This window comes from Pongo pygmaeus, chromosome 20 (assembly GCF_028885625.2).
Source record: "Pongo pygmaeus isolate AG05252 chromosome 20, NHGRI_mPonPyg2-v2.0_pri, whole genome shotgun sequence".
Taxonomy (NCBI): domain Eukaryota; kingdom Metazoa; phylum Chordata; class Mammalia; order Primates; family Hominidae; genus Pongo; species Pongo pygmaeus.
Genome location: NC_072393.2, coordinates 56,120,031 through 56,147,081, shown reverse-complemented (window position 1 = coordinate 56,147,081; position 27,051 = coordinate 56,120,031). Strand labels below are relative to the sequence as shown.

General features: G+C 53.2%; 2 protein-coding genes across 8 annotated transcripts in view; one reads left to right on the top strand and one right to left on the bottom strand.

Annotated features, from left to right (window-relative positions):
* Positions 1 to 20,194, top strand: part of VRK3 (VRK serine/threonine kinase 3) — a 49,568-nt gene extending 29,374 nt beyond the window's left edge. For 4 of the 7 annotated variants that reach the window (XM_054464862.2, XM_054464857.2, XM_054464859.2 and 1 more), the window contains exons 8-15: positions 1,205 to 1,289; positions 1,731 to 1,836; positions 3,703 to 3,795; positions 6,960 to 7,092; positions 8,243 to 8,363; positions 15,684 to 15,742; positions 17,420 to 17,579; positions 19,880 to 20,194. In XM_054464862.2, coding sequence (XP_054320837.1) covers positions 1,205 to 1,289; positions 1,731 to 1,836; positions 3,703 to 3,795; positions 6,960 to 7,092; positions 8,243 to 8,363; positions 15,684 to 15,742; positions 17,420 to 17,568 — 746 coding nt within the window. In that variant the 3' untranslated portion in view covers positions 17,569 to 17,579; positions 19,880 to 20,194. Of the gene's footprint in view, positions 1 to 1,204; positions 1,290 to 1,730; positions 1,837 to 3,702; positions 3,796 to 6,959; positions 7,093 to 8,242; positions 8,364 to 15,683; positions 15,743 to 17,419; positions 17,593 to 19,879 lie in introns of all 7 variants that reach the window. The other 3 variants (XM_054464864.2, XM_054464860.2, XM_063657744.1) reach the window with 1 other exon arrangement.
* Positions 20,195 to 23,092: 2,898 nt separating this feature from the next.
* SIGLEC16 (sialic acid binding Ig like lectin 16) lies at positions 23,093 to 27,051 on the bottom strand. Its single transcript, XM_054464865.2, is given in 11 exon segments — positions 23,093 to 23,168; positions 23,541 to 23,620; positions 23,969 to 24,062; positions 24,562 to 24,698; positions 24,700 to 24,817; positions 24,946 to 24,993; positions 25,274 to 25,534; positions 25,687 to 25,734; positions 26,051 to 26,335; positions 26,468 to 26,851; positions 26,922 to 27,051. Coding segments are annotated over 10 exon segments (1,524 nt in total). The 5' UTR covers positions 26,998 to 27,051; the 3' UTR covers positions 23,093 to 23,168; positions 23,541 to 23,547.

Sequence of the window (27,051 nt, the reverse complement as noted above, 5' to 3'; positions counted from 1 at the left end):
GCATGATGGCCTCCCCTGTACATCTCTCCCACCCCACCTCCAGTCATGTCATGTTGGTAGCTTGGAGTTGGCCATAGCAGGAGTATTTATTTACACTGCAGAAATTAGCAAATGCAGTCAGGCGCAGTGGCTCATGCCTGTAATTCCCACACTTTTGGAGGGGGAGGCCGGTGGATCACCTGAGGTCAAGAGTTCGAGACCAGCCTGGCCAACATGGCAAAACCCATCTCTACTGAAAATACAAAAAAAAAAAAAAAAAGTCCGGGCATGGTGGCTGACAACTGTAATCCCAGCACTTTGGGAGGCCGAGGCGGGCAGATCGTGAGGTCAGGAGATCGAGACCATCCTGGCCAACATGGTGAAACTCCATCTCTACTAAAAATACAAGAATTAGTTGGATGTGGTGGCACGTTCCTGTGATCCCAGCTACTCGGGAAGCTGAGGCAGGAGAATCACTTGAACCTGGGAGGTGGAGGTTGCAGTGAGCCGAGATCATGCCACTGCACTCCAGCCTGGTGACAGACGAAGACTCTGTCTCAAAAAAAAATAAAAAATTTTTAAAAATTAGCTGGGCCTGATGGCAGACGCCTGCAGTCCCAGCTACTCGGGAGGCTGAGGCAGGAGAATTGCTTAAAACCAGGAGGCGGAGGTTGCAGTGAGCCAAGATCGCGCCATTTTACTCTAGCCAGGGCGACAGAGCAAAACTTCGTCTCAAAAAAAAAGAAAAAAGAAATTGGCAAATGCTACCCATCAGGACTGCCTTCCCTGGACAGCCAGCTGTTAAACTAGCATCAGCTCGCCATTGGTTCTGGTCCACCCCACTGAGATCTGGAAGGCAGGCAGAGGCACATTCCGGTGATGCCATGGCTAGGTTAGACACATGTTGGTCTTGTTAGCTGTATGTGTGAATTCAGAAGTAACCCTGTCACCATCCCATCTCTGCACTCCAGCCTTGTATATGCTTCCTCCAGAGCCACCATGGCCACCCCATCACCTGCAGACCTGGATCACAGACTTTCATGGTCACCCATGCCTGCCCCATCACCAGCCCCTTCCCACCATCACCCACCCACAATGTTGTCACCTCCAACGAGGAGACTTAGAGGCGGTCTGGGCACTCTGTGCTTCTGCTCTGAGAACTAGCTCTTACTGCCATGGGCTTGAGACTGGGTGGGTTCTAACCTCAAGCCCCTGCTTTCCACAGTCAACAAGTGGAAGAAGCTGTACTCGACCCCGCTACTGGCCATCCCTACCTGCATGGGTTTTGGCGTTCACCAGGACAAATACAGGTGAGCTGCTCTGCTCTCTGCTTGCCTCACCGGCCTCTTTCCTCCTCTTCCTGTTGTGATTCCAGGCATGGCTGGGACCCCGAAGCCGTGGGCCAGGTCTTTGCTTCCTGCCTTCTCATAGTTTTGACCTAGTTTGCTGCCCAGCCAGTCAGAACCTTTCATCTCACCTGGGACCATGACTTCACAGCCCACGCAACAGTGCATCTTTGGTGGCTGGTACTCCTCTCTCCCCTGCTCATCTCCCACCTCCTGGGGTACTTGTGTCTTCCAGGTTCTTGGTGTTACCCAGCCTTGGCGGCCGGTACTCCTCTCTCCCCTGCTCATCTCCCACCTCCTGGGGTGCTTGTGTCTTCCAGGTTCTTGGTGTTACCCAGCCTTGGTGGCCGGTACTCCTCTCTTCTCTGCTCATCTCCCACCTCCTGGGGTGCTTGTGTCTTCCAGGTTCTTGGTGTTACCCAGCCTGGGGAGGAGCCTTCAGTCAGCCCTGGATGTCAGTCCAAAGCATGTGCTGTCAGAGAGGTCTGTGCTGCAGGTGGCCTGCCGGCTGGTGCGTACCCAGAAGTTGCTCAGCTGCTGCGTCGGTGGGCGGGGCGCATCACATCCTAGTTAAGCAGGCTCTTTAGTCATTGACACATCTGGCCCCCACCTCCCTCCACTGCACACTGGGGGTTGGCTCACTGACTGCCGTGGCAGGCGGTTAGAGCCGGGATGATGGGTGGTCAGTCCTGTGGAGGGCCCTTGGGGGGCCATGAGCATTGGAGGAAGGAGCCCCAGCCTCAAACTGAAGGCTTAGATTAGGCTTCCTGGTGGAGGATGTTTCTAAGCCAAGACTCTCAGGATGAGTGGAAATAGCAAGGTGCTGGGTGGAAGAGGCAGAGGATAGATGAGGAGAGGATGGTCCGGCCAAGGATACAGCTGGGGCAAGGCTTGTGTGGAAGGGAGAGCATATGGCATTTGTTCATTAATTCATTCATTCATCCTCATTAAATATTCATCAGGCACTTGCTGGGTGCCAGACGCTGTCCCTGGGGCTGGGTGCAGAGCAGGGAGCAGCACAAACATGGTTTCTGTGTCTTGGAGCTCACAGTCTAGTGGGAGACGCCAATAGTAAATCAAACAGTTGCACAAACTATGACAAGTGCTCTGAATAGAAGCGGCCCCTGCTGTGATGGAGAGTAAGAGGGCCCAGTTTGCATCGCTGGAGGGATGGACGTACCAAGGGAGCGACATGCTGAGTCCTAAGGTCTTTATGTTCAGTATCTGCAGTATGGCACTGCAGTGGGAAGAGATGGAGTTGGTCTGGAGAGGTCAGCGGTGACCACATCACACAGGGCCTCGCACAGCAGGCTGAGGGGGTGGGATATGTCTTGAGGGCACTGGAGAGCCACAAGAGTGCTGGGATTAGGGGAGGGCAGCGTCAGCTCTGGGTACAGAAAGGCCCTCAGGGGCCATATGGGGAGGGACTGGAATGGGGAGAAGAATCTGAGTGAGGGTCCATGCGGGAGAGGACAAGGCTGAGGAGGGTCCTGGGCCCCGGGGGTGGAGAATCTATAGAAGGAGAACGAGCAGCACTTGGTGGACGGTTGAGCCCTGGGGTCAAAGAGGGTTGGGAATATGATCAGAATGTAGCTGGCACTCGGGCAGCAGACACAGTCAAAGAATTGGCCAGGCGCAGCAGCTCATGCCGGTAATCCCAGCACTTTGGGAGGACGAGGCAGGTGGATCACTTGAGCTCAGGAGTTCAAGACCAGCCTGGGCAACATGGCAAAATGCCCTCTCTAATAAAAATACAAAAAATTAGCCGGGTGTGGTGGTGCGCACCTGTAGTCCCAGCTACTTGTGAGGCTGAGGTGGGAGGATCACCTGAGCTTGGGAAATCAAGGCTACAGTGAGCAGTGATTGTACCACTGCACTCCAGCCTGGGCAACAGGAGTGAGACCCTGTCTCAAAATATATATATATACACACAGCAGAAAAAGAGTCTGGAACTCAGAGGGGCAGCTGGAGCTGGAGATCAAGATATAAATTGCTTAACAAGATTTATTTCTGCTCTCTAGGACAGGTGAGAAGAGCTCTCTGATATCCACAGGTGCTAAGTCATTTTTGCAGAGAGACATTAACCCCTTTTCCCTCTCCTGAGTTTGTCATCAGCTAAGAGAGAAATATAGGAGTAGATGGGAAGCCATGCTTTAGCTCAACTGGTGAGCTCCCTGAGAGCCTGATTAGAGGCGTGCTCAATGTGCTGTCACAGCGGGCTCCTCATGCTGCCCCAGATTTAGTCAGGTTTAACCCCCAGTCACAGTGTCGGATGACCCCAGGCCTTAATAGTGGGGCTCCCTGTCCTGGTCTGCACCAGAGCCTCTCTGTGTTAGTCGTACTGCTCATGCAGACACTGACTTGCTTCTTCCCCCAGCTGGATGCCCTGGAGTTCCTCCATGAGAATGAGTATGTTCATGGAAATGTGACAGCTGAAAATATCTTTGTGGATCCAGAGGACCGGAGTCAGGTAAGAGCCAGCCCCTGCCCACTCTGGAAGATCTCTGGGCTCAGGTTCCCATCTGTCTCCAAATCTCTATTTATTTCACAGTGCTTATTACAGACAAAGGATTGCTGTCCATCGTATATAAAGAGCTCCTTCAAATAAATAAGAAAAGATAAGCAACTTAGTAGGAAAATGGACAAAGGATAAGAAAAGCAATTCTTAAAAAAAGAAATCCACAGGCTAGCTAAATAATATGGAAAGATATTCAACCTCCTTAGTAACTATAGAGATGTAACTTAAAACAAGATGCTATTTTCACCCTTTGAACAAAATTAAGAATGATAATAATATTCATTGTTGATAAGGATATAAGGAAGTAGGAATTCTTCATATACTGTTGGAAGCATGAATTGGGAAACCCTTTTGGAAGGCAGTTTGGCAATAACAGTCACAATTTTAAATGCACCTGTTTTTCGTTTTTGTTTTTGTTTTGAGACGGAGTTTCACTCTTGTTGCCCAGGCTGGAGTGCAATGGCACGATCTTGGCTCATCGCAACCTCCACCTCCTGGGTTCAAGCGATTCTCCTGTGTCAGTCTCCTGAGTAGCTGGGATCACAGGCATGCGCCACCACGCCTGGGTAATTTTGAATTTTTAGTAGAGATGGGGTTTCTCCATGTTGGTCAGGCTGGCCTCGAACTCCTGACCTCAGGTGATCCACCTGCCTTTGCCTCCCAAAGTGCTGGGATTACAGGCCTGAGCCACCGCGCCTGGCCAAAATGCACTTGTTTTTTGATCCACAAGTTTCTGTCTTAGGAAGGTGTCCTATCTATATATTCATAGGATTGTTCAAAGATAAGTGTACAAGATGTTCTGGGCAACATTGATTGTAATAGTGAAATGGGAAACACCTTAAACAGGATACTGACTAAATAGTATTTTAAAGTAACTTCTAATTGCCCTTACAATTACAAATGACAGAAACCCAACTTTACATGCCTTAAGCCAAAAACCAAAAGGGAGTGTGTGCAGTGTATTAGTCCACGGAATGGAGCAATCCAGGACTGCACTGTCTTGGGCATGGCAGGATCCAGGAGCTCAAGCCCTGTCATTGGGAAGCCGGCTCTCCCATCTCTGGACTCCTCATGCTTCTGCACTGCTCATTGTCAGGCAGACTTGTTCCTCATGGTGACAAAATTGCCACCAGCAAATTAGGCTTAAATCCCCAAAGCTTAGCAGCCCTGGCAGAAACAGACCTGAACTGCATGGACTGAGAACTGGGGAAAGGCAATCCCAGATGAAAATCCTGGAACTAAGCATTAGGAATCTTCAGAGAAACAGAACTGGCAGGGGTGTGTGTGTGCGTGCGTGCGTGCGTGCGTGCGTGCGTGCGTGCGTGCGTGCGTGTAGAGATTTATTATAAGGAATTGGCTTATTGATAATGGAAACTAAGCAGTCCTGAGATTCTTCAGTTTGCAATCTGGAGACCTAGGAGAGCCAATGATGTAAGTTCCAGTCCAAAGGCCAGCAGGCCTGAGACCCAAGAAGAGGGATTGTTTCAGTTCGAGTCCAAAGGCAGGAAAAGACCAATGTTCTAGCTCAAGCAGTCAGGGAGGAGGAGCTTCTGGTTACTTAGCTTTTTATTCTGTTCACATCTTGAGTTGATTGAATGAGACCCACCCACATTAAGGAGAATAATCTGCCTTACTCAGTCTACAAACCCCAATGTTCATCTCATCCAGAACACCCTCATAGACACTCCCAGAATAGTGTTTGGCCAAATGTCTGGGCACCCCTTGGCCCAGTCAAGTTGCCACATAAAAATGACCATCTTGGCCGGGCCCAGTGGCTCACGCCTGTAATTCCAGCACTTTGGGAGGCCAAAGTGGAAGGATCGGATCGCTTGAGCCCAGGAGTTCGAGACCAGCCTGGGAAACACAGGGAACCTCGTGTCTACAAAATAAAAAATAATAACCTGTCTAGGTGTAGTGGCATACACATGTGGTTCCAGCTACTCGGGAGGCTGAGGTAGAAGGATCACCTGAGCCCAGGAGATTGAGGCTGCAGTGAGCCGTGATCATGCCACTGCACTCCAACCTGCGTGACCGAGTGAGACCCTGTCTCAAAACTTTAAAAAAAAATTATTTTTTTAATGAACACCACAAACTGAACAGAAAAACAGGGAGCAGGGGAAGTGTATAGGTCTTACATAGACAAAACCAACAGTTGTCCACTATGCATATGATGGAATAAGATGCAGCCATTGAAAAGAAGACATGGACTGGGCACAGTGGCTCACACCTGTAATCCCAGCGCTTTGGGAGGCCAAGGCAGGAGGATCACTTGAGCCCAGGGGTTCAAGACCAGCCTGGGCAACAGGGCAAAACTCCATCTTTACAAAAAATCAGCTGGGTATGGTGGTGCGTGCCTGTAGTCCCAGCTACTCAGGAGGCTGAGGTGGGAGGATCACTGGAGCCTAGGAGGCTGCAGTGAGCCGTGATCGCGCCACTGCACTCCAGCCTGGGTGACAGAGTGAAACCCCATCTCAAAATAAATAAGTAAATATTTTTGAAAGAAGATTTGGTTAACTTTATGTATCAGGCAGAAAGCATTTAACTTTTGTTTTAAACTCAGTTAAGCCTCATAAGAACCCTTTGAGGTGGGGACTATTATCATCATCATTTTGCAAATGGAGAAATCATAGCCGAGAGAACTGGTATAGCTTGCCCAAGGTTGTACTGCCACCAGTGGACTGAGCTGGCATTTGAACCCAGGCCATCTGGCCCCAGAGTTAATGCCCAGAACCACTATTAAAGTGTAAAGTGCTGGTGCCCAACAGGAGGTCTGGTTTGAGGCTTCTGTGGAAAACAAGAGCCCCCTCCCCATCCACATATGTTTACCTGGTTATTTAAAAAAAATAAAAATAAAAAAAACAATTTGGAATGATGCATAAGAAACTGTTACTAGTGGTTATTTCTGGGTGGTGGGTTTTAGGGGCTGGGAGGAAATATGGATGGCTGGTTTGGGTTCTTTTTACTTCACATCATTTTTACTGTGGGCATGGCTTAGTTTTGTAAGTGAAAAATGTCATCTTTGGTGGAATGTTTGTTTTCACTTGCACCCACGGTGGAAATCTCTGACTTCTGCGCTCCTAACCTCCCATCTGTATGGCTTTTCCCTGTGTCCACAGGTGACTTTGGCAGGCTATGGCTTCGCCTTCCGCTATTGCCCAAGTGGCAAACACGTGGCCTACGTGGAAGGCAGCAGGAGCCCTCACGAGGGGGACCTTGAGTTCATTAGCATGGACCTGCACAAGGGATGCGGTACGAGGCCAGGGATGGGTTTGGGACCATAGAGACATGCTTCTTATACAAGGGCAGCTCTAGGAGTTCACAGCCAGAGACAGCAGGTGGCCAGACAGGAGAGGCATTAAGGGCACCAGGACAGGGATTGGAACCACAGACAGCGTCGCGACTGCAAGGGAGATGGGTGGGGTAGCGGTTCAGCACTAAGGATAGTGGGAGGCTGGGCAATGGGGAGCCTGAGTTCCAGAGGTTGGGATTCAGGATCTGGTGTAGACTTGGAAGATGGGAATTGCCTAGGAGTCATCCAGGAGGGGCTGTTGAGGAGGTAGTTGGCCACCACGTCTGGAGTGTGGGAGGGAAATCTGGGCAGAGGCTCTGCAGTATCTCAGAAGTTATCAGCCAAAGCCCTGGGAGAGGATGGGATCATCCAGGGAAAGTGTACAGACTGGAAAGAGGGCCCAGGGCAGGTTTCTTGAGCCCCTCTTTCTCACATCCCTTTATATCATGGCTATCCACATGCCTGCCACATCCTCCCACCAGACTGAGCTCCCCCAGGGCAGGGATGGCACCCCTGCCTCCAGCATCGGGTGGTGGAAGGCCAGCACGGACAAGTAGTGCTTGTCAAGTGCTTACACAAAGCGTTGTCTAAATTAAGCGTTGTCTTATGGTCAGGAAGCATAAGAAAAATAAACCGTCAGAGCCTCCCCCGCCCTCCCCCACTGAGGCTGGGTTTAGTACCCATCCTTCTGGGCTCCCGTGTGTTCTGTGTCCTTTGTCACTCAGGTAGTCCCATGCTATAGCTGTCTCCCCACTAGGCTGTCACGGGCTGGGACCTGACAAGATCCTGGTCTGGGTTTTCAGAAGTGAGCTGGGCCTGGCACACGGGTGCTGAGCCTTGAATGAGTGCATGAATGAAAGAAAAGTGGATAAGGGTGACCTGGTAAAAGGGGCTGAGAGAATGGTTGAGTGAGAGTAAGTGAGAGAAGGAGTCAGCTTCTGCCTACTCATGAAAGTGAATGAGCGGAAGAGACAGCCCATATGGCTGGAAGGCTGACTGCATGAGTGTGTGATTGAGTCAGTGAGAGAGAGAAGGGAAGGAAGGGGGGTGGACCCACCAGTGAGTGGAGCATCCAGACTTGAGCTGCCACCTCTACCCCTCCCTCCCCAGGGCCCTCCCGCCGCAGCGACCTCCAGAGCCTGGGCTACTGCATGCTGAAGTGGCTCTACGGGTTTCTGCCATGGACAAATTGCCTTCCCAACACTGAGGACATCATGAAGCAAAAACAGAAGTGAGTCTGGGGGTCAGCAGAACCCCTGCAGGTGGTCAGAAGCCCAGAGCCCAACTGGGAGCAGAAGGGAAGGGGAAGTGGCATCCAGCAGAGCCCAAGTCCTCTGAGCCGCACAGACATGTGCTGCAATGTCCACACAGCAGGCGAGGCAGGGGTTCCGGAGCCACACTCCTTGGGCTCAGACTCTGGCACCACCACTGTGGGGTGTTAACGTCTGCGAGCCTCAGTGTCCTGCTCCATGAGATGGTCTCCTACTAGCTCCCACCTTATGGGACTGCAAAGCGTTCAGGGAAGTCGGGTACACACAGCACTTAGCACAGGGCCTGGCTCATAGAAAATGCTCATTGTGGCCGGGCGCGGTGGCTCATGCCTGTAATCCCAGCACTTTGGGAGACAGAGGCAGGCAGATCATGAGGTCAGGAGATCAAGACCATCCTGGCTAACATGGTGAAACCCTGTCTCTACTAAAAATACAAAAAATTAGCCGGGCATGGTGGCAGGCGCCTGTAGTCCCAGCTACTCGGGACGCTGAGGCAGGAGAATGGCATGAACCCGGGAGGCGGAGCTTGCAGTGAGCCGAGATTGTGCCACTGCACTCCAGCCTGGGCGACAGAGCGAGACTCCATCTCAAAAAAAAAAAAAAAGTTCATTGTGTGTGGGAAACTATAACTCATTCATCACAAACATGCAGGCAACCTGAGCAGGATAGGCCCAGGCCCTGCCTCAGCACTGGTAGCACCACCCATCCAGTGTCCACACTGCCAGATCAGTGCCTTCACCTCTGTGTATAAACCACCAGGTCTTACCAGTGCTGGTTGAAACATTCGGCACCAAAGCCAGTGGACAGCGGAACATATGAGGAAGTTCTGGGGTGAGATTGAACACTAAAGGCATTGAGCAGCTGGACACAAAGGGGGAGCACTGGGGGTATGGGTTCAGCACTAGGGACAGCAGGCAGCTGGGCACAAAAGGGAGGCACTAAGGTGTGTGTTCAGCACCAAGGACAGCAGGCAGCGGGACACAAAAGGGAAATGCTAGGGATGTGGGTTCAGCACCAGGGACAGCGGAGCACAAACTGGAAGCGCCAGGAGTATGGATTCAGCACCAAGGACAGTAGGCAGCTGATCCTAGCGGGCATGCTAGGCATGCACTTCAGACATGAATATCAGTTGCCCAGGCCGGGCACGGTGGTTCACGCCTTAATCCCAGCACTTTGGGGGGCCAAAGCGGGTGGATCGCGAGGTCAGCAGTTCAAGACCAGCCTGGCCAACGTAGTGAAACTCTGTCTCTAGTGAAAATAACAAAAATTAGCCGACGCAGTGGTGGGCACCTGTAATCCCAGCTGAGGCAGGAGAATTGCTTGAACCCGGGAGGTGGAGGTTGCAGTGAGCCGAGCTCACACTGCTGCATTCCAGCCTGGGTGACAAAGCAAGACTCCGTCTCAGACTTGTTGCCCAAGCCATCTGGGAGGCAGCTGGCCATCTATGTCTGAAGTGTAGGAGTGAAGTCTAAAGGGAGACTCAGACCCTGGGAATATCTCCGGAGCCATCAGCTGAAGCCCCAGGAGAGGATGAGATTATCTGGGAAAACATATAGAGTGGGAAGAGGGTGAACCCTCCAGTAAATGGCATTGAGTCCCTCATGCTTCCCTGTCCTTAGTGTGTCGTGAAGTCCTTCCCAGTCCTTCCCTCACATGAAGGCTTTCTCGTTTTATTTTACTCCCTTCGTGTCTCCCAACTTCCTTCTCTCAACCATAGACAGCTGCTCAAGCACACTTAACATGTGTTCTGCTGATATGTTCACTTAGATGTATTTGTACCCTCAAAATCACATGCTGGTCGTGGTGCTGTGTGTGATTTGCATAAGTGATGTTCCACTCTGCATCTCATCTGTCTCTGGCTCTCTTCAGCTTTAACCCTATCCCTACGTGTGGACTGAGTTCACTGCTTCTGACTCCTGCTTCTAAATCAATTTTCTATGGACATGTCTGTGTCCTTAAACTATATATGGTGGTACTGTGTGTTAACTTGTATAAATGGTACTATGCTCTAAACCTCATGCTGTTTCTTGCCTTCTTTCTCTCAATGTTATGTTTTTAACTTTAACTACATACCTAGTTCACTACTTCTGAATACTCCTAAATGTGTTAGTTTAGATGCATCTGTGTCCTTAAAAACTCTATGACATTCTTGAGTGTGTGTTTAATTGGCATAAGTGGCACCATGCCCAGAATTTCATCCTCCTTCAGACGAGGGGATGTGTGTCGTCATTTTGACTTCCTTTTACTAACTGTTCAAAGCTAACATTTATTATACACTTATCTGTGCCAGGCACTGCCCCTGGTGCTTCCCCTGCATCCTCACAACTGCTCTGAGCTGCATGCTCTCGTGCTCTGTGGCACAGAGAGCTTAGGTAATCAGTGCAGGCCACACAGCTACTAAGCAGGGGCTCCTGGGCTCAAACCTGGGCCATTCAACTCCAGAGACAGCCCGTGTCACCTACGTGCTGCTTCCCAAGTGGAGGAGGCTTGTGAGGTGAACTGGTGGTGCCTGGACCCAGCCTACCTTCACTCAACAAATACTGAACCCTTGCCATGTGCTAGACTCTGTTCTAGGCCCTGGGGATACAGGAATGAGTAAGACAAAAATCCCTGCCCTCAGGGAGCTCACATCCTATTGCGGGAGACAGGAGCTAAAGGGTGAAACACACGGTGTGTCAGAGGTCAGACTGATGAGGGTCATGAGGCCAGGTCCTGGGTGTCCACTGGTGGGACTGTTGGTGGGGGTGTGCAGCACACTTGTAGGTCTAATGTCAGGGACAGGTCTCACAGCAGTGGTAACAGGTAAAATGCCCCCTGAAGGACCATGAAACTTTAAACTGGCAAGAAGGATGTCACAGTTTGATGCTAATTTGCCCCAACATCCCTGCAGAAAGAGGGAGAGACAGACAGGCCTTCAGCCCCCAGACTTCCGCAGGCAACCTCTGCATGGGAAGCCAGCCTCAGAACTCGCTAGACCACAAGTCCGTTGCCCCATTTTCTTGGAGCTTATTTTTACACTTACTCTCTAGCTTTAACAGATGGTGCTGGGGTTTTCTGCTCACAGTAGTGAGACAGGTTTCTGTTGAAACGAAGGCAGGTGAAAACGATGAGTCAGAGAATGAGCGGCCCGCTGGAGCCCCTGTGTGAGTGAAGGTAGTGAAATGCTCCCTCACACACTCTGATGGGTGAGTTCAGGACAAGGCTGAGCTGCTCTCACAAGGAGACCCAAAACACTGCAGCTTCCATGAGGGAGGGTTCATTTCTCTCCCTAACAGTCCCAACGCGGGAGATTGAGGGCAGTAGGGGGGCCTCAATTCCCTGTGACACACACACACATCCTTCTCTGGATACAACAGAGAGCACACATTGTTGTTGCCCAAGAAATAGAAGCAGATCTGGCACGGTGACTCACGCCTGTAATCCCAGCAGTTTGGAAGCTTAGGTGGGCAGATTGCTTGAGCCCAGGAGTTTGAGACCAGCCTGGGCAACATGATGAGACCCCATCTCTACAAAAAAAGTAGCCAGGTGTGGTGGCACGTGCCTGTACTCAGCTACTCAGGAGGCTGAGGTGGAAGGATCACTTGAGTCCAAGGAGGTGGAGGCTGCAGTGAGCTGTGATTGTGTCACTGCACTCCAGCCTGGGCAACAGAGCGAGACCCTGTCTCAAAAAAAAAAAAAGGAAAGAAAAATCGTAGTGGAATGAAGAACAACTAAGGAGTGAATGCTGAGCCCGCCCAGGCTTCAGTGTGGATACAGAGGTCGGGCAGATGCAGCCCCAGTGTCGGGGGTTCCGGGGCTGGGAGGAGACACGGACAGGAAGCAGGAGCTGCAGGTGAGGGTGGAGGTAGCCCGGCGCTGTGGGAGCAGAGGGGAGGCACAGGACCCCGCCACCGGCTCCTGGAAACCCTCACCTGGGAGATGCCTGACCTGGTCTGTAGAGAACACAAGAGCCTTCCAGGTGGGCAAGGGGGAGGCAAGATTCCTAGGCAGACAGGACGGCACAGCTCTGAACCCTCTCCACTCATGCATTCAGTGCCAGGTTCCTGAGGCCAGTGGCTGTGCTGGCCACCCAGGTTAGAATCAGCCCACGGTGCCTCTGCACTCCGATCTTGTCAGGGAAACTGGTCCCCAAGGCTCCCCTGGGTTGAGTCTTCTCCCCACTTCACTTACTAACTCCTAAGAGCGGTCATATCGCCCTTTTCACATCCCCCCACCGAAAGAGACTTGATGAATGTGACTGGTTCACAGAGAGGGTCTGCACTTGCCAACATGGTGCAGGGTGAGTAAGACAGGTCATGGTAATCATCTCCTATCAATGATAGCAGCATGGATAACAGTAATTCCACAGCCCCAGCTCCAGACCACCACCATAGAGGACCAGGCGCACAAAAACGTTCTCTGGAGAGTAGCTGGCGATGTTGACACTGTCCCCCAGACGCGCCTCCTCACCCCCAGCCCATCGTCTGTTAGCCCAGACAATAACCAAGGGGACCACAAGGGGGCAATATTGCTACATGCTCATTTCCTGGCACCCTAAGGTGCCCTGCGCTAGGACGGTTTACTGGTATACATGGCCTTTTTCCATTCATTCAACAGATACTCATTTTTTGCACATTATAGTTCACGACAGACAGAATGAGTAAAAGAAGGAGAGGCCATTTAAGTCCCCGAGGCTTTCTGGCATTCAAGGCCGCTTGCTGGGCAAAGCACAAATGAGAGCCAGCTTTGGACCCACTGTTAGGGCTGCCCAGCTGGTCAGGGAGAGCCCATGGCAGGCGGTGGCGGTGGCGTTGCTGTGCAGCGTATAATGTCCTGTTGATGGCACAACCGGGCCTTCCTGCGCATGTATGTCGATGGCCGCCGTGGGACATCCACGGACCTACGCACAGGCCCAGGAGGGATGGAGTTCCTCTGCCTGGAGGGGTCTGGGGAAGACTTCCTAGGAGGCCAAGCCCTCGAGCTGTGTCTCAAAGGGAGAACAGCCACCTGCCAGAGCTCAGGGTGGGGAAGACCGCCCAGGCAGCAAGAGTGATATGTGCAGAGGCAGATGTGCGTGGATGTGTGGCCTGGTGGGACTATGAGTCCTTTGGTGTGGCTGGGGCATGCAATGGGAGGAAGGAGTAGGGAGACGGAGCCAGAGGGTGGCCAGTGTGTGCTGGGAGGCCACGGGAGGGCGGGAGGGAGGGTGGGCTGTGAGCAGGGAGGGTCAGGGACAGGTGTAAAGAGACCCTCTGGGGCCACATGGGGATACACAGGAGGCCAGGGAGGAGTTGAGGTCCAGGGAGAAAGGATGAGGGCTGAGCTGGGCCCAGATCCATGGGGCAGAGAGAGTTGAGAAGCAGGAGGGTGGGGCTGGGGGATGGCGAAGGCAGGGTCAGAGACCAGTGACTGGGCAGATGGTGGGAGGTGGCCCAATGGGCCAGGCAGAGAAGTGGAGGGGCTGGGCCTGGAGGATGGAGCAAAGGCAGTGGGCGAATCAGGATTTTTCCTGAACAGCCAAAGAGGGGTGCACGTGCATGCACGTGTGTGTGTTTTACATATATGTGTGTGTGTATATGTACATATACAGTCAGTCCTGATTATTCAGAGTCCATATGTGTGAATTCTCTTACTAAAAGTAGTTGTAACCCCAAATCAATTCTTGCTGTCCTTTCATGGCCACTTACAGACACAGTGTGGAGAAAAATTTTAATCATCTGACACACATGTTCCCAGCCTAGGGTGGAGCCAGACAGCATTCTGCCTCCCTATTTCAGCCCCCACACTATATACACTGGTGTCCTTTTCACTGTTTAGTTAATGCTACATTTTTTCCTGTTTTTATGCTTTTTTGTCAGTGGTTATGCCATTTAAAATGCCCTCAGCCAGGAGTGGTGGCTCGCATCTGTAATCCCAGCACTTTGGGAGGCCGAGACAGGAGGATCAGACCAGCCTGGGCAACATCTCCATAAAAAATCAAACAGCCACCTAGCATAATGCTGAAGTGCTGTCTGATGTCCCGAAGCCTGAGATGGTTAATAATTCGTGTGTTTTATCAGCTTTGTTCAGGCATGAGCTACAGTGCTGTTGGCCATGAGTTTGTGGGGAATTCTTATCATTTCAGGTTGCCTTGGGATTCATTTGAATGTAAGTTGGACTTTGTCATGCCAGAAACAAGGCTCGGTCACTCTCAGCACAGTTTCCAGTTTTCCACCTCCTCCCAGTTCCTCCGTGTGGTTGACCCAGATACCTCCCTTACGCAGCCGCCTCCGGGGGAGCACCTCCCTCCCTATGGGTCAGCCACAGACAGCCTACTTGACGACCCCGCTGGCCCCCACATCCCACTGAACTGTGAGGATGCCACAGTGACCCCCTCTCAGGCAGAGCATGACCTCCTGGAAGTCGAGCCTGCTTGCTTTGAACCCACCAGTTAAAATCCCCTCAAAATGTTTGGATACTGGCCCATTGGCCCCTCACACAGCCACGAACTCCCTGACCAGTGTGCGTATGTGTGTGTGTCTGTGTGTGTGCATGGGGCAGGTGGGGAGGTCACCTTTGGGTGTGCCGTGTGCCGTGTGCCCCCAGGACCTGTAAGTAATAAAATCTTTATTTCCATCTTGGATCTTTCCTCATCATCGAAGGGATCCTCTCCGTCTTAAGGATCCCAGATTAGAAGAGTTCAACGCTAATGAATCAACAATGCTTATTACATAAGATGTCTTTCAACAGAAACATACATAAAACAAGGTGTATTGTTTTGTTTTGTTTTGTTTTGTTTTTTGTTTTTGAGACGGAGTCTCGCTCTGTCGCCCAGGCTGGAGTGCAGTGGCGCGATCTAGGCTCACTGCAAGCTCTGCCTCCCAGATTCACGCCATTCTCCTGCCTCAGCCTCCTGAGTAGTTGGGACCACAGACGCCCGTCACCACACCTGGCTAGTTTTTTGTATTTTTAGTAGGGACGGGGTTTCACCGTGTTAGCCAGGATGGTCTCGATCTCCTGACCTCGTGATCCACCCCCCTCGGCCTCCCAAAGTGCTGGGATTACAGGCGTGAGCCACTGTGCCCGGCCAAAACAAGGTGTATTGATCGGGGAAAATCATGTGGCCAGAGGCTTGCAGGAAGCCAGTGCTGTTTCCCTTGGAGCAGTGGTAGTGGATTGGTTGATTCAGTGTTCACAGCGACTTTAAGAACGTAACTTCCCTGGATGGCAGAGGGGACCGTGTATACATCTTAGGCATTCTGCTTTAAAAAGTTGCTCTCCTTTCCCTAAAAGACCTTTCACATGTGTTTCTGTCCCTTCAGGTTTGTTGATAAGCCGGGGCCCTTTGTGGTACCCTGCGGTCACTGGATCAGGCCCTCAGGTACGTCCTGAAGGGAGCAGGAACAGGTGGGGACCTGGGCGGGACCTGGTGGCTCAGATCCATCTTGGGGTGGCTTCTCCTTACACCTCTTCAGTTTTTTTAGTTTTCCAATTTGCTTTTGTAATATGTACCCATTGCAGAAAGACAAAATTGTCAAAAAATTCACAAGTGCCTCTGAAAAACAACAAAACAAAAACACACAACTCTTTTTTGAAGACAGGGTAATTTTTTTTTTTTTTTTTGAGACAGAGTCTCGCTCTGTCGCCCACGCTGGAGTGCAGTGGCACGATCTCGGCTCACTGCAAGCTCCGCCTCCCGGGTTCATGCCATTCTCCTGCCTCAGCCTCCCGAGTAGCTGGGACTACAGGCGCCTGCCACCATGCCCAGCTAATTTTTTGTATTTTTAGTAGAGACGGAGTTTCACCGTGGTCTCGATCTCCTGACCTCGTGATCCACCCGCCTCGGCCTCCCAAAGTGCTGGGATTACAAGCGTGAGCCACCGCGCCTGGCCTTTTTTTTTTTTTTTTTTTTTAAGACAGGGTCTAGCTCTGTCACCCAGGCTGGAGTGCGGTGGTATGATCTCAGCTCACTGCAATCTCTGCCTTCCAGGTTCAAGCGATTCTCGTGCCTCAGCCTCCCAAGTAGCTGGGATTACAGGCGTGCATCACCATACCTGGCTAGTTTTTTGTATTTTTAGTAGAGACGGGGTTTCACCATGTTGCCCAGGCTGGTCTCAAACCCCTGGCCTCAACTGGTCTACCCACCTCGGCCTCCCAAAGTGCTGGGATTACAGGCAAGAGCCACCATGCCCGGCCATTTTTATGAACAAAAAATAGGCTCACCCTACATACATCTCGTTCTACTTCTTGCTTTTTTCACTTAACCCTGGGGCCGTCCTTCATGCCCTTCCTTATAGATGCACCACAGCTTTTATTGACAGCTGCACAATGGTCATGGTTTGTCCGCACTGTAACTTGTAAAGCCAATCCTTGTTACTGGGCATTTGCACTGTCTTGTTTGGGTGTCGGGGGTGTTTGTTGTTCCTGTTGTCTTTGTGTCCCTCCTGAAGAGCTTTGATGCTTTTCTCCAAGCTGGAGGCAGAAATGGACAGACAGAAACGGATAGCTTGTCCCCTCTGGCTCTCTAAGGCTCATTTTTGAGTTACTTTAAATCCCTGGGTTCAGATCATGGCTCAGCTGCCCAAGTGACATTCCCCTCCAGTTCTACCTCTGTGAACCTTGGGCCTCGAGGATTTTAAGCTGGTCAACCAGAGGTTGGAGGTGGAGGTGAGGCAGGGCCCACCCTCTTTAAAGATACATGCTAAATATTTATATGCAGGTAGACTGCATTGCTAGCTGGGATTTGCTTTAAAACACTGCAGGCCAGGGGAGAGGTCTTGATGAAACGAGATTGGCTGTGAGGTGATCCTTGTTGAAACTGAGTGATGGGTACTTGGGTGTTCATGCCCTTCTACTGGTGCCTGTGTATGACATTTTCCAAAACTGAAAAACAATTGAAGTCCTCTGGCAATGCCAGGCAACAAGAAAATGGGCACTTTTGCTGAGACCTTCGTGCCCCTCAGTCCCCCACCCCTCCACCCTTGGGCGCAGACCCCCAGGATCGGGGTTGGGGGACACCTCTCAGGTTCTCCCTTACTGGGGGTTGTCTTGACCACAGAGACCCTACAGAGGTACCTGAAGGTGGTGATGGCCCTCAAGTATGAGGAGAAGCCGCCGTACGCCATGCTGAGGAACAACCTAGAAGCTCTGCTGCAGGATCTGCGTGTGTCTCCATATGACCCCATTGGCCTCCCGATGGTGCCCTAGGTGGAATCCAGGTGGGAAGAGCTTGTGAGTCTTAAGCCCTCTCACCCCTTGCCCTCGCCCCAGCCCTGCCCCAGGCTCCAGGAGACGCTTCCCAGAGGCTGTTCCACGTTCATACCAGGGCCCAGCTTCCCAGGGAGACGCTGGGTTTTTCCACAGGGTCCTTGAACTTCCCAACCTCCAGGAATGGCAAGTAGCAGAAACCCGGCTCAACTTGGCTTTAAGAAAAGGGGGGTTGATTGGCTGTTGTAGCTAGAAAATTATAAGGTGGAGCTTCAGGCACAACGGGATTCAGGGCCTCAAAAATAGCATCAGGACATTGTCTGTCTCTCACCATCTTCTGTCCCTTCTTGCATCCATGCCTCCCTGTGTCCTTCCACCCGGCCACCTATAGTCTCTACTTTCCTTTGGTCTGGCCTCCTTGGCACCTCCATACACAAAAGGTAGCTGCTGCATGCCTTCGGGTCTTGTTCATAGTGTGCACTACCCCTTCCTGTGGATGACGGACACTCCTCACAGCCAGCAGCTGGGCGTTTGCTTAGTTTCCCAGATTTTTATTTTACAAACAGTGCTGCCTGTGTGCACAGCCCGGCTGCTGGCACACGCTGTCTGTGGATGGAGGTATCAACTTGACAGTGCTGACAAGATGGCTTTACTTCCATCAGCACTTTGTGTAAATGTGCAGGAATTTTTGCAAGGTCGAAGACAGACTACACAGTAAATTTTGGCAAGGGTGCAGAGATGTATGCAGAAGAGGAGCTTCTCCAGGCTCCTTTTCTCTCCTCAGAGTAGTCATTTCTCTCATCGGAGTTGGCTGGAACCAAAGCTCAGTGCTTTGTCTAACTCGGCACCACCCTGGGGGCATTTGGCAGTGTCTGGAGACACTTGGTTGTCAGGATGCGGGACGGTGGAGGCCGGGATGCTGCCTGACATCCTGCGACATGCAACACGGTCCCCACCTCTACCCCCCCACCCCACAAAGAATCCCCTGGCCCCAATGGTCAGCAGCACCGCGATTGTGAGATCCTAGTCGCGGGGCATCTTGAACAGCATCTCCTTTTGGCGGCCTGTCTCCCTGTGCAGCGACGTTCTTCTTGGCACTTGGATTACAAGTGCTTCTACATTCCCACAACCTTTCCTTACATCTGAGGCTGAAGCATGAGCTGACACGTGTGTGTCAAGCGATTCGCGGAGCACCTGCGCACAGAGTGGGCCAGTGGTGAGGGGTGGGGGCTCTTTTCTCTGGTGGAGTAGCAGGCTCTCTGCCTCAACCAGAGGTGCCGAGAGTAAAGTCATGACCTGTGCCAATCTCCCACTTTCCCCCACCTTTCCAGCTCAATACACAGCTCCTCCTCCATGCACCCAGTTATCCAGGCCAGAGAGCTCGGGGTCCTCCCCAACACCCTTGCTCCCTCAGCAGCCTCCTCCAAACCTTCGGTCCCGGGTGAGACCGACCACGGGGTCACTTGTCACAGTCTCCTGCTGGCAGCCAGTTCCTCCAGGGCAGGGTCACGTCTGACTCTGTCATCTCTGCTTTTCTGGCATGGCATGGGGGAGAGGCTTCATCCTGTTTATCAATGGAGCGAGCCCAGGCTTGCCGTCATCAGTGCCACCGTGTCTCACAGTGCCTTCCTCACCCAGGGCAAAGGACATTTAGAACCCGACACCTGACAGCCTCCCAGGGTCTCCACCGTCTCACACCCACGCACTCCCTGGAGGCCACTCGCTCAGCCCCTTGGTTGGGAACATAACGAGGAGATGGCATTTAAGGAGCCCGGTGATCTTCGAGCACCTTGGTCATCTTACCTCTGCTCCACAGCAGCTCCTTGCCTTGGCCCAAGGCCGAGCTCCCTTCCTCCCCCGTGCACGATGCACCAGCCACACCCCCGCCCCTCCGATTCTAGACCAGGCCAAGCTGGACCCCACCCTGGAGCCTTTGCACCTGCCATCCTGAGTTCTGGAAAGCTCCCCTCATCCTGGTTTTATGTACCTGCTGCTTCTCAAGACCCGAGGCCTTCCCCATCCTCCATGAGGCATCCTCACTGCCTCCCCACCCACTTGCTCATCATGTCACCTGTTTTCCACACAGCCCTTGTTCCCATCTGGAGGGAAGCGTGTGTTTAGTGTAGTCTCCACCCCACTCCTCCTCATCCTAAGCCCAGCAGGGGCTCCTCATCCCATATGGTCATGATGACATCCCCAGTACCTAGAAGATGACATCCCCAGAACCTAGAAGGTGCCTGGCATGAAGTGAAGGCTTAGAGGGTGTTCCTTGAATGAATGAGACACTAACAGCATTTTTATTGTCTTCCAGAACTTTCCATTTGCAGTGTGCAACAGAAAAAAAAAATGAAGCAATGTGACTCAAGGCCTGCTGTTTAATCACAGATAAGCTTCTAGAATAAGCCCTGGAATGTACATTCCTGCCACTGGTTTCAGGATACTCATCAGTCCTGATTAGCCTCCCGGAGGGCCCCAGTTTCCCTCCAGTGAATGTGAAGTACCCCATCTCGGTGGCCTGCCCTTCAGCCAGTGTCGTAGCAAAGCTGGATGGGGTTGGCCGGCCCGCAGGGGGGACCCCTCCTACCCTTGACACCTCTGTGCTTTGGTAATAAATTGTTTTACCAGAGCTTGAGGAGTCAGTGTATCTGCAAAAGTTCTTTTGGGGCCTAGGTGCTGTGGCTCATGCCTGTAATCCCAGCACTTTGGGAGGCCAAGACAGGAGGATCACTTAAGCCCATGAGTTTGAGACCAGCCTGGGCAACAGGGTGAAACCCATCTCTACAAAAAATACAAAAATCAGCTAGGCGTGGTGGTGGACGCCTGTAGTCCCAGCTACTTGGGAGGCTAAAGCAGGAGGATTACTTGAGCCCAGCAGGTCGAGGCTGCAGTGAGCCATGATTGCACCACTGCACTCTAGCCTGGGCGACAGAGTAAGACCCTGTCTCAAGAAAAAAAAGGAAGAGAGAAGCTAAACCCGCCTCCCTGAATTTTGTCTTCAGTAACTCAGATCATGCATCATACTTTGGAGTGTGGAGAATCCGAGGCCAGGTAACGAAGGAAGTGCTCTCAGATGCCCTGACTCTCCTGTACTGATAAACCCTGCTCAGGAGAAGCGGGTGGGATCAGGGAACCGCTTACCATCTCCTGGCTGAAAGTGGGTGTTTGCACCCCTTTCCAGAAGGGGACATCTGCTAACAACAGGAAACCCCCCCGAACCTGTCCTGCTTAGACCCCTTGTTGCACATGAGTCTGTGAACCCCGAAAATTTGAGACAGGTCCAGTTAATTTAGAAAGTTTACTTTGCCAAGGTTGAGGACACAGGCTGTGACACAGCCTCAGGAGGTGCTGATGACGTGGTCAGCATGGTTGGGGCACAGCTTAGTTTTATACATCTTAGGGAGACTTGAGACATGAGTCACTGTATGTAAGAAGTACTTTGGTTCCATTTGGGAAGGGGGACAACTTGAAGCAAAGGCAGGAAGACTCGAAGTGGGGAGGGGACTTCCAGGTCACATATGGGTGAGAGATGAACAGATGCATTCTTTGGAGTTTCTGATTAGCCTTTCCAAACTGAGGCGATCAGACATGCATCTATCTCAGTGAGCAGAGGGGTGGCTTTGAATAGAATGGGAGGCAGATTTGCCCTAAGCTGTTCCCAGCTTGACTTTTATTTATTTTCGTTTCACAAGTCTATAAAAGATTAGGGGGGTCAGTTGCCCTTCAGCACCCAAATCAGATGAGCAGACGGATCAGCATCACAATATCAACACCGGGCTCCATCCTCTGCCCCTTGGGGCAGTGCCCAGTCCAGTGCCTCAGGGTCCTGGCAACCCCTGTGTCCTCCTCCCTCATCTCTTGAACCGGCACAGCCAGCCCAGGCTGACCCTGTTCAGACAATGGAAGGAGCCCAGGTCCAGGCCCAGGGAAAGCCTGGACAGTGGCCCCATGTCTCTGAGCCCAGTGTCTTCTGTCTCCAGAGCCCAGGTTTTGAACCTCCGTGGGTTTTGGCAGCTCATCCCCCGAGCTCTGAGAGGAGGGCGTTGTCATCAGGATTAGATGATGATCCCCCAGCACAGGAGACAGAATGGCTCAGGTGCTACCAGGACATGCAGCTGGTGGTGGCTGGAGCCCGTTCTCTGTCCACCACACCCACACCCTGCCCCTTGCCCCAAAATGAAACCCTGGCTTAGATTTAATCAGACATTGGTGGTGGTGGTGTTTTTTTGTTTTAGTTTTTGAGACAGTCTCGCTCTGTCGCCCAGGCTGGAGTGCATTGGTGCGATCTCGGCTCACTGCAACCTCCACCTCCTGGTTCAAGCGATTCTTCTGCCTCAGCCTCCTAAGTAGCTGGGATTACAGGCGCCCACCACCACGCCCAGCTAATTTTTGTATTTTTAGTAGAGACTGGGTTTCACCATATTGGTCAGGCTGGTCTCAAACTCCTGACCTTGTAATCCGCCTGCCTTGGCCTTGGCCTCCCAAAGTGCTGGAATTACAGGCATGAGCCACCACGCCTGACCTATTATGCCACATTTTTACTAAAACTCTATTTTTAACTATTCATTGCGTTATAATTGCCTACAGCTTTCACTACAGGAACATGCTGTGCAGGTGTATAGCCTAGGAGCAATGGGCTATACCGTATAGCCTCAGCGTGTGGTAGGCTGTACCGTTTACGACTGTGTAAGCACATTCAAGGATGCTCACACGACAGAATCACCTAACCATGCATTTCTCAGGACATATCCCCACACATGGGGATGTGAGGCATGGAAAGCAAGTTCTGCGTGAAAGATGCAGTAATGCACCTCAGCAGATGAGACGCGCAGAGCCCAGAGCAGTGCGGTTAACGCCGTGGCCGGCCGTTCAGGGAACTGGCTCATCTTGCATGTGGTGCCTGTGGTTCCTCCCTAATGCATGTTCCGTGGAAGGAGGAGGAAAGAAGTTGGATGTGACCACCGCAAACACCATATTAGGATGTGAGTGGAACGCAGACTACAGCTGCAAGGAATTTTATAAGTGAATCCTGCAAAAAGAAGACACAGCTGGCCGGGCATGGTGGCTCACGCATGTAACCCCACCACTTTGAGAGGCCAAGGCTGGCGGATCACCTGAAGTCGGGAGTTCAAGACCAGCCTGGCCGACATGGTGAAACCCTGTCTCTACCAAAAATACAAAAATTAGTCAGGCGTGGTGGTGGGCGCCTATAATCCCAGCTACTCAGGAGGCTGAGACATGAGAATCGTTTGAACCTGGGAGGCAGAGGTTGCAGTGAGCCAAGATCGCGCCACTGCACTCCAGCCTGGGTGACAAAGTGAGACTATGTCTCAAAAAAAAAAAAAAAAAAAAGTGAACCTGAAGGAGGATCCGGACATGGTTTGGCAGGAGGGAAGGGTGTTTCAGGAGAAGAAACTACACATGCAAAGTGTCAGAGCCACAGAGTCCTTGGCCCGGAGGGTTTGGGGAGATGTTGGGTGATGCAGGGAGAGGAGGGATCAGGAGAGTCCAGCAGGGGACAGACCATGCAAGGCCTGCAGAGGAAACACGGCCGCTCAGACTGGAGGAACTGGATGAGGAGGCGTCTGGAAGCAGTCTGGAGTCTGTTGGGAGAGATGGAGGCAAGAGGTGAGGAGGGTTCAGCGACCAGGGAAGAGGTGAGGCCCAGGCATGACCAGGGCCAGGATGGAGAAAAGGGCTCCAAGGTGACCTGTACTTAGGAGGAGGGACAAGTGCTAGTGATTTATGGGGTCTGGAGGAGGGAGGGAGGTCAAGGTGGACACCCACACCCGGGTTCTGACGTTAGAGATGGGGCTACCATGTCATCAGAGGGATGGGGCTCTCAACAGGAGAAGTGGGCTTGGAAAGGGAGGTGACAAGTCAGTTATGGCCAAGTTGAGGGGAGCAATCCTTGGGGCCGTCGAGGGGGAGGTGTCCAGCGAGATGTTGGAGGGTAAGAGGCCCACGACACTCACCTGGAGATTAGTCAGTGACAGCGTCTGCAGCCTCCATGCCTGGTGCTGCCCTTGCTGCCTTCCTCCTGCAGGACCTCACTCTGGGTGAAGAGACCAGGGCCTGTGAGTGTGGCTGGATCGGGGTGAAGAGGGCAGCAGACTCACCTCCCTGTGCCCTGCTAAGGGGCTGGAGGGGACTGAGGCAGAGAGAGCAGGCCCAGCCCCCAGGACCTCCCTGATAACAGCAGGAACCTCCCCAGCCTGGACATTGGTCCCGAGTTGGGGACTGACAACACTGGCCCGTGTGGAATCATCAAGATCAACTCAGCCTCTGCCTGGCCGCAGGCCTCTTAAACTGTCCAAGTACCCCCAGGATTGAGATTCTGTGATTCAGTGGTGTATCCTCTACCCTCTCCGCCCCTCCCCTTGGTCCCTGGGGCAGGGCTTACCTGAGGAGGATGACACAGAGGCAGAGAAGCAGGATCTTCATAGCCACCTCCCCGACAGCTACCAGAACCACCCCCGTCATGGGCCCTGATTTGCCTGGAAAAGTGGGATGAGGCCCATTCACCTGCTAAACCAGTCCCGAGTCCTTCCTCTCTTGTTGCAACTTCAATCTGGGTTCTCCAGGCCCTTCCTACATCCATGGATGCAGGACCTGGTGAGCCCAGGCCTCCCCACCCTAGCCCTGACTGTCCAGAGGAAACGTCTCTGGGCCCCATGGATGTTCTGGGCCTCGAAGGTGAGCCTGAGGTTGGAGCCAAGCCCCACCTTGGAGGCTCAGGGAGCTGTTGGACCAGGGCCTGGCTGAGCTGGGGGTGACCTTGAAGTAGTTCTGGCTGCTGTTCCCCTCCGCAGCTCCCCACCAATCCACCAGCGCAGAGACACAGCCGGGCTGCTTTGGGAGGAGCAACTGCAGTGCAGACCCTCAGCCTCCCAGGTGCAGGAGGGGCCCAGCAGCTGTGGGGGGTCTGAGGGAAGGGAGGACAGGACTCAGCAGGGGCCCCTTCCTGGGACCCAGGTGTCCCATTTCCCCACTCACAGTGCACGGAGAGGCTGAGACAGACGTGCTGGGAGCCCAGCGGGTGCTGAGCCTGGCAGGTGAGCTCTCCTTCATGCTCCATTTGAATGCGTGGCAGCTCCAGGACCCCGGGGTCTGAGGGCTGAGAGGGGCCCACAATCCTCCCCCCCGGTCCAGCTCAGCCTGGCTGGGGGGCTGCTGTGGGTGACACAGACCAGGCGCAGGCTTTGGCCCTCCAGGACCCGGAGGGATGTGCCGTTCCTAAGGTTTTCCAGGACTAGGGAAGGAAGAGGCAGAATTGATGTGCAGCTCAGGGCTCAGGGACCCTCCTGCGTGGGGACCCTCCAGACACCTGGGCCCCCAATTTGGCACCAAGAGGCCCTGGCTCCTCTGTCTCCGTTCTACCTGTCCTGTTTGCTTGGGAAACCATCACTCTCAGGTTCTCTGGAGGATCTGAAATGGAGACGGGACCGGCTCTAGACGGACCAGGGGCTTCCCTCTGGGTAAAGGGAAGCATCCTGGAGACTGAGGTGGGGGAAGTGGGTGGGATAGAAGGGCAGTGCAGAATCACCCACTGAGTCCCAGACACAAACTGCATGAGGGTCTACACAGGTAGGAATATCAGTCCCTGAGACCTGGGGCTTTAGGTCCCCTCAGCTCTGGGACCCTGAGCCCAGCCCCTGTATCCCTCTGCCCTCCCAATGGACTCCAGGCCCCTGCTGGGCACACTCACACTGCACAGAGAGGTCCAGGGCTCGCTGCTGGGAGCCAAGCCTGTTCGCTCTGCAGGTGTAGCGCCCTGAATCCCCGGCCTTTACCCCAGGCAGCTCCAGCCCCAGGGTTCTGGGGCCCCAGGGGTGGGACGAGGAGAGGACTCTGTCCTGCAGGACCCAGCTCAGTGTGGCAGGGGGCTGGCTGTCAGCAGCACAGAGGAGTCGCAGGAACTGGCCTTTCTGAAGTTCCAGATATATGATGTTTCCCTGGAGTTCCATGGCTGAAGACAGGGAGAGAGAGAGGGTGGGGGTGGAGAGAGAGAATGAGTGGGGGGGGGGGGGGCTGCAAAGAGGACCACATCCCCTCACCCCCCTGAAGCCTTTTCATCCCTAAAGAGGACTGGCCCAGCCCCAGCCCAAAGGCCCTCAGTACCTGACGTGTTGTCACGTGAAATGCTGATAATAAGGTCTTTGGGGGCGTCTGCAACAAGATTGTGAGTTGGCGTCAGGGAGGGGTAATTTGTTCCTCACACCTGGAAAAAACTCCCTCAGGGAAAAGAAAGTGGGAACATCCCAGGATGGACAAGTGACAACCAGCGCCGGGGCTCACACATGTGGGCAGAGGATCAGAAGCCACTCCCATCCCCCTCCCAGGGCTGAGCCGGCATCCTGGGACCCCACAGCTTCCTCTCCCTGGATGCTCCTGAGCTGGGAGCCGCTCACTGCCCCGCTGGGCTCCTCCACCTCCCCACCCACCGGGTCTGTCTGCACGCCCCACCCTCCCAGGCCACACTCACAGGCCACGCGGAGTCGGACGGTCCTCTGTGCGCTCACACCCTTTCTGGAGAAGTCCACGTGGCAGGTGAGGTCGGTGTTGTGGTCCTGGAGGCTGGGTGTGAAGCTGAGCACTGAGAAGTGGGAGGTGCTTGGTCTGGTTCTTCTGGGGGAGAGGGCAGCCCCCGTCCAGGAGAAAGAAGGGGTTGGACATTTCTTGAAAGCCCAGTTAAACACACAGATGACCGTCACCGGCTGCCCGGGCTCCAGGGTCTCGGGGATGTAGACATCAGGCTTCTGAGTCAGGGCTGGGACAGAGACCGGAGTGGGAGGGTTCTAGTGCTGCAGGGGTCCCTGAGAGCCCTCTCTGCTCAGCCCATAGCCTGTCCCCAGGGTCCCTCCCCAGTGTGAGAGGCAGGGGTTCCCACCCCATTCCATACCTGTTACTTTTAGAAAGAACCCATTGTTCGTGAAACTATGTCTCACACGGCTTCCTCTCTCCACCCGAAAGAAGTACCATGCCTCATCCTCCCTCTGCACATCTCTGATCACCAAGGAGCAGCTCCCCTTGCCGGGATCCCCAGTGAGCTGGAATCGGTCCCGGGTGCTCATTTCCACCTCTCGACTCTGGTTGTTTGTGGCCACAGGAGCACCCGTCTTTGGGTTGGTCCGTCCTTTGAACCAGTAGCCATAAGCAGCAGCAGACTCGTCCCAGCCATCCCGGGGGTAGGAGAGGTTGCAAGGCACGATGACACACAGGGCTTCCTGCACCGTCACCTGCCTCTGCACTTGAAGACTGTAACTGGGATCCTTGTTCAGGGACCCTGGGGAGATGCAGAGGCTCAGCGGCAGCCCCAGCCCCTGCCTGGGACCCCCAGCCACCGACCCACTCACCCGCCCCCAGCACAGGCAGCAGCAGGGGCAGCAGCAATATCTCTGGGCTCTGGGGCTGGGCCTGTCCTGGGACCATCTGGCTTCTGGGCCGGCCTGGCTGGGAAGGAAACTCCTCCAGCAGGAAGCCTGG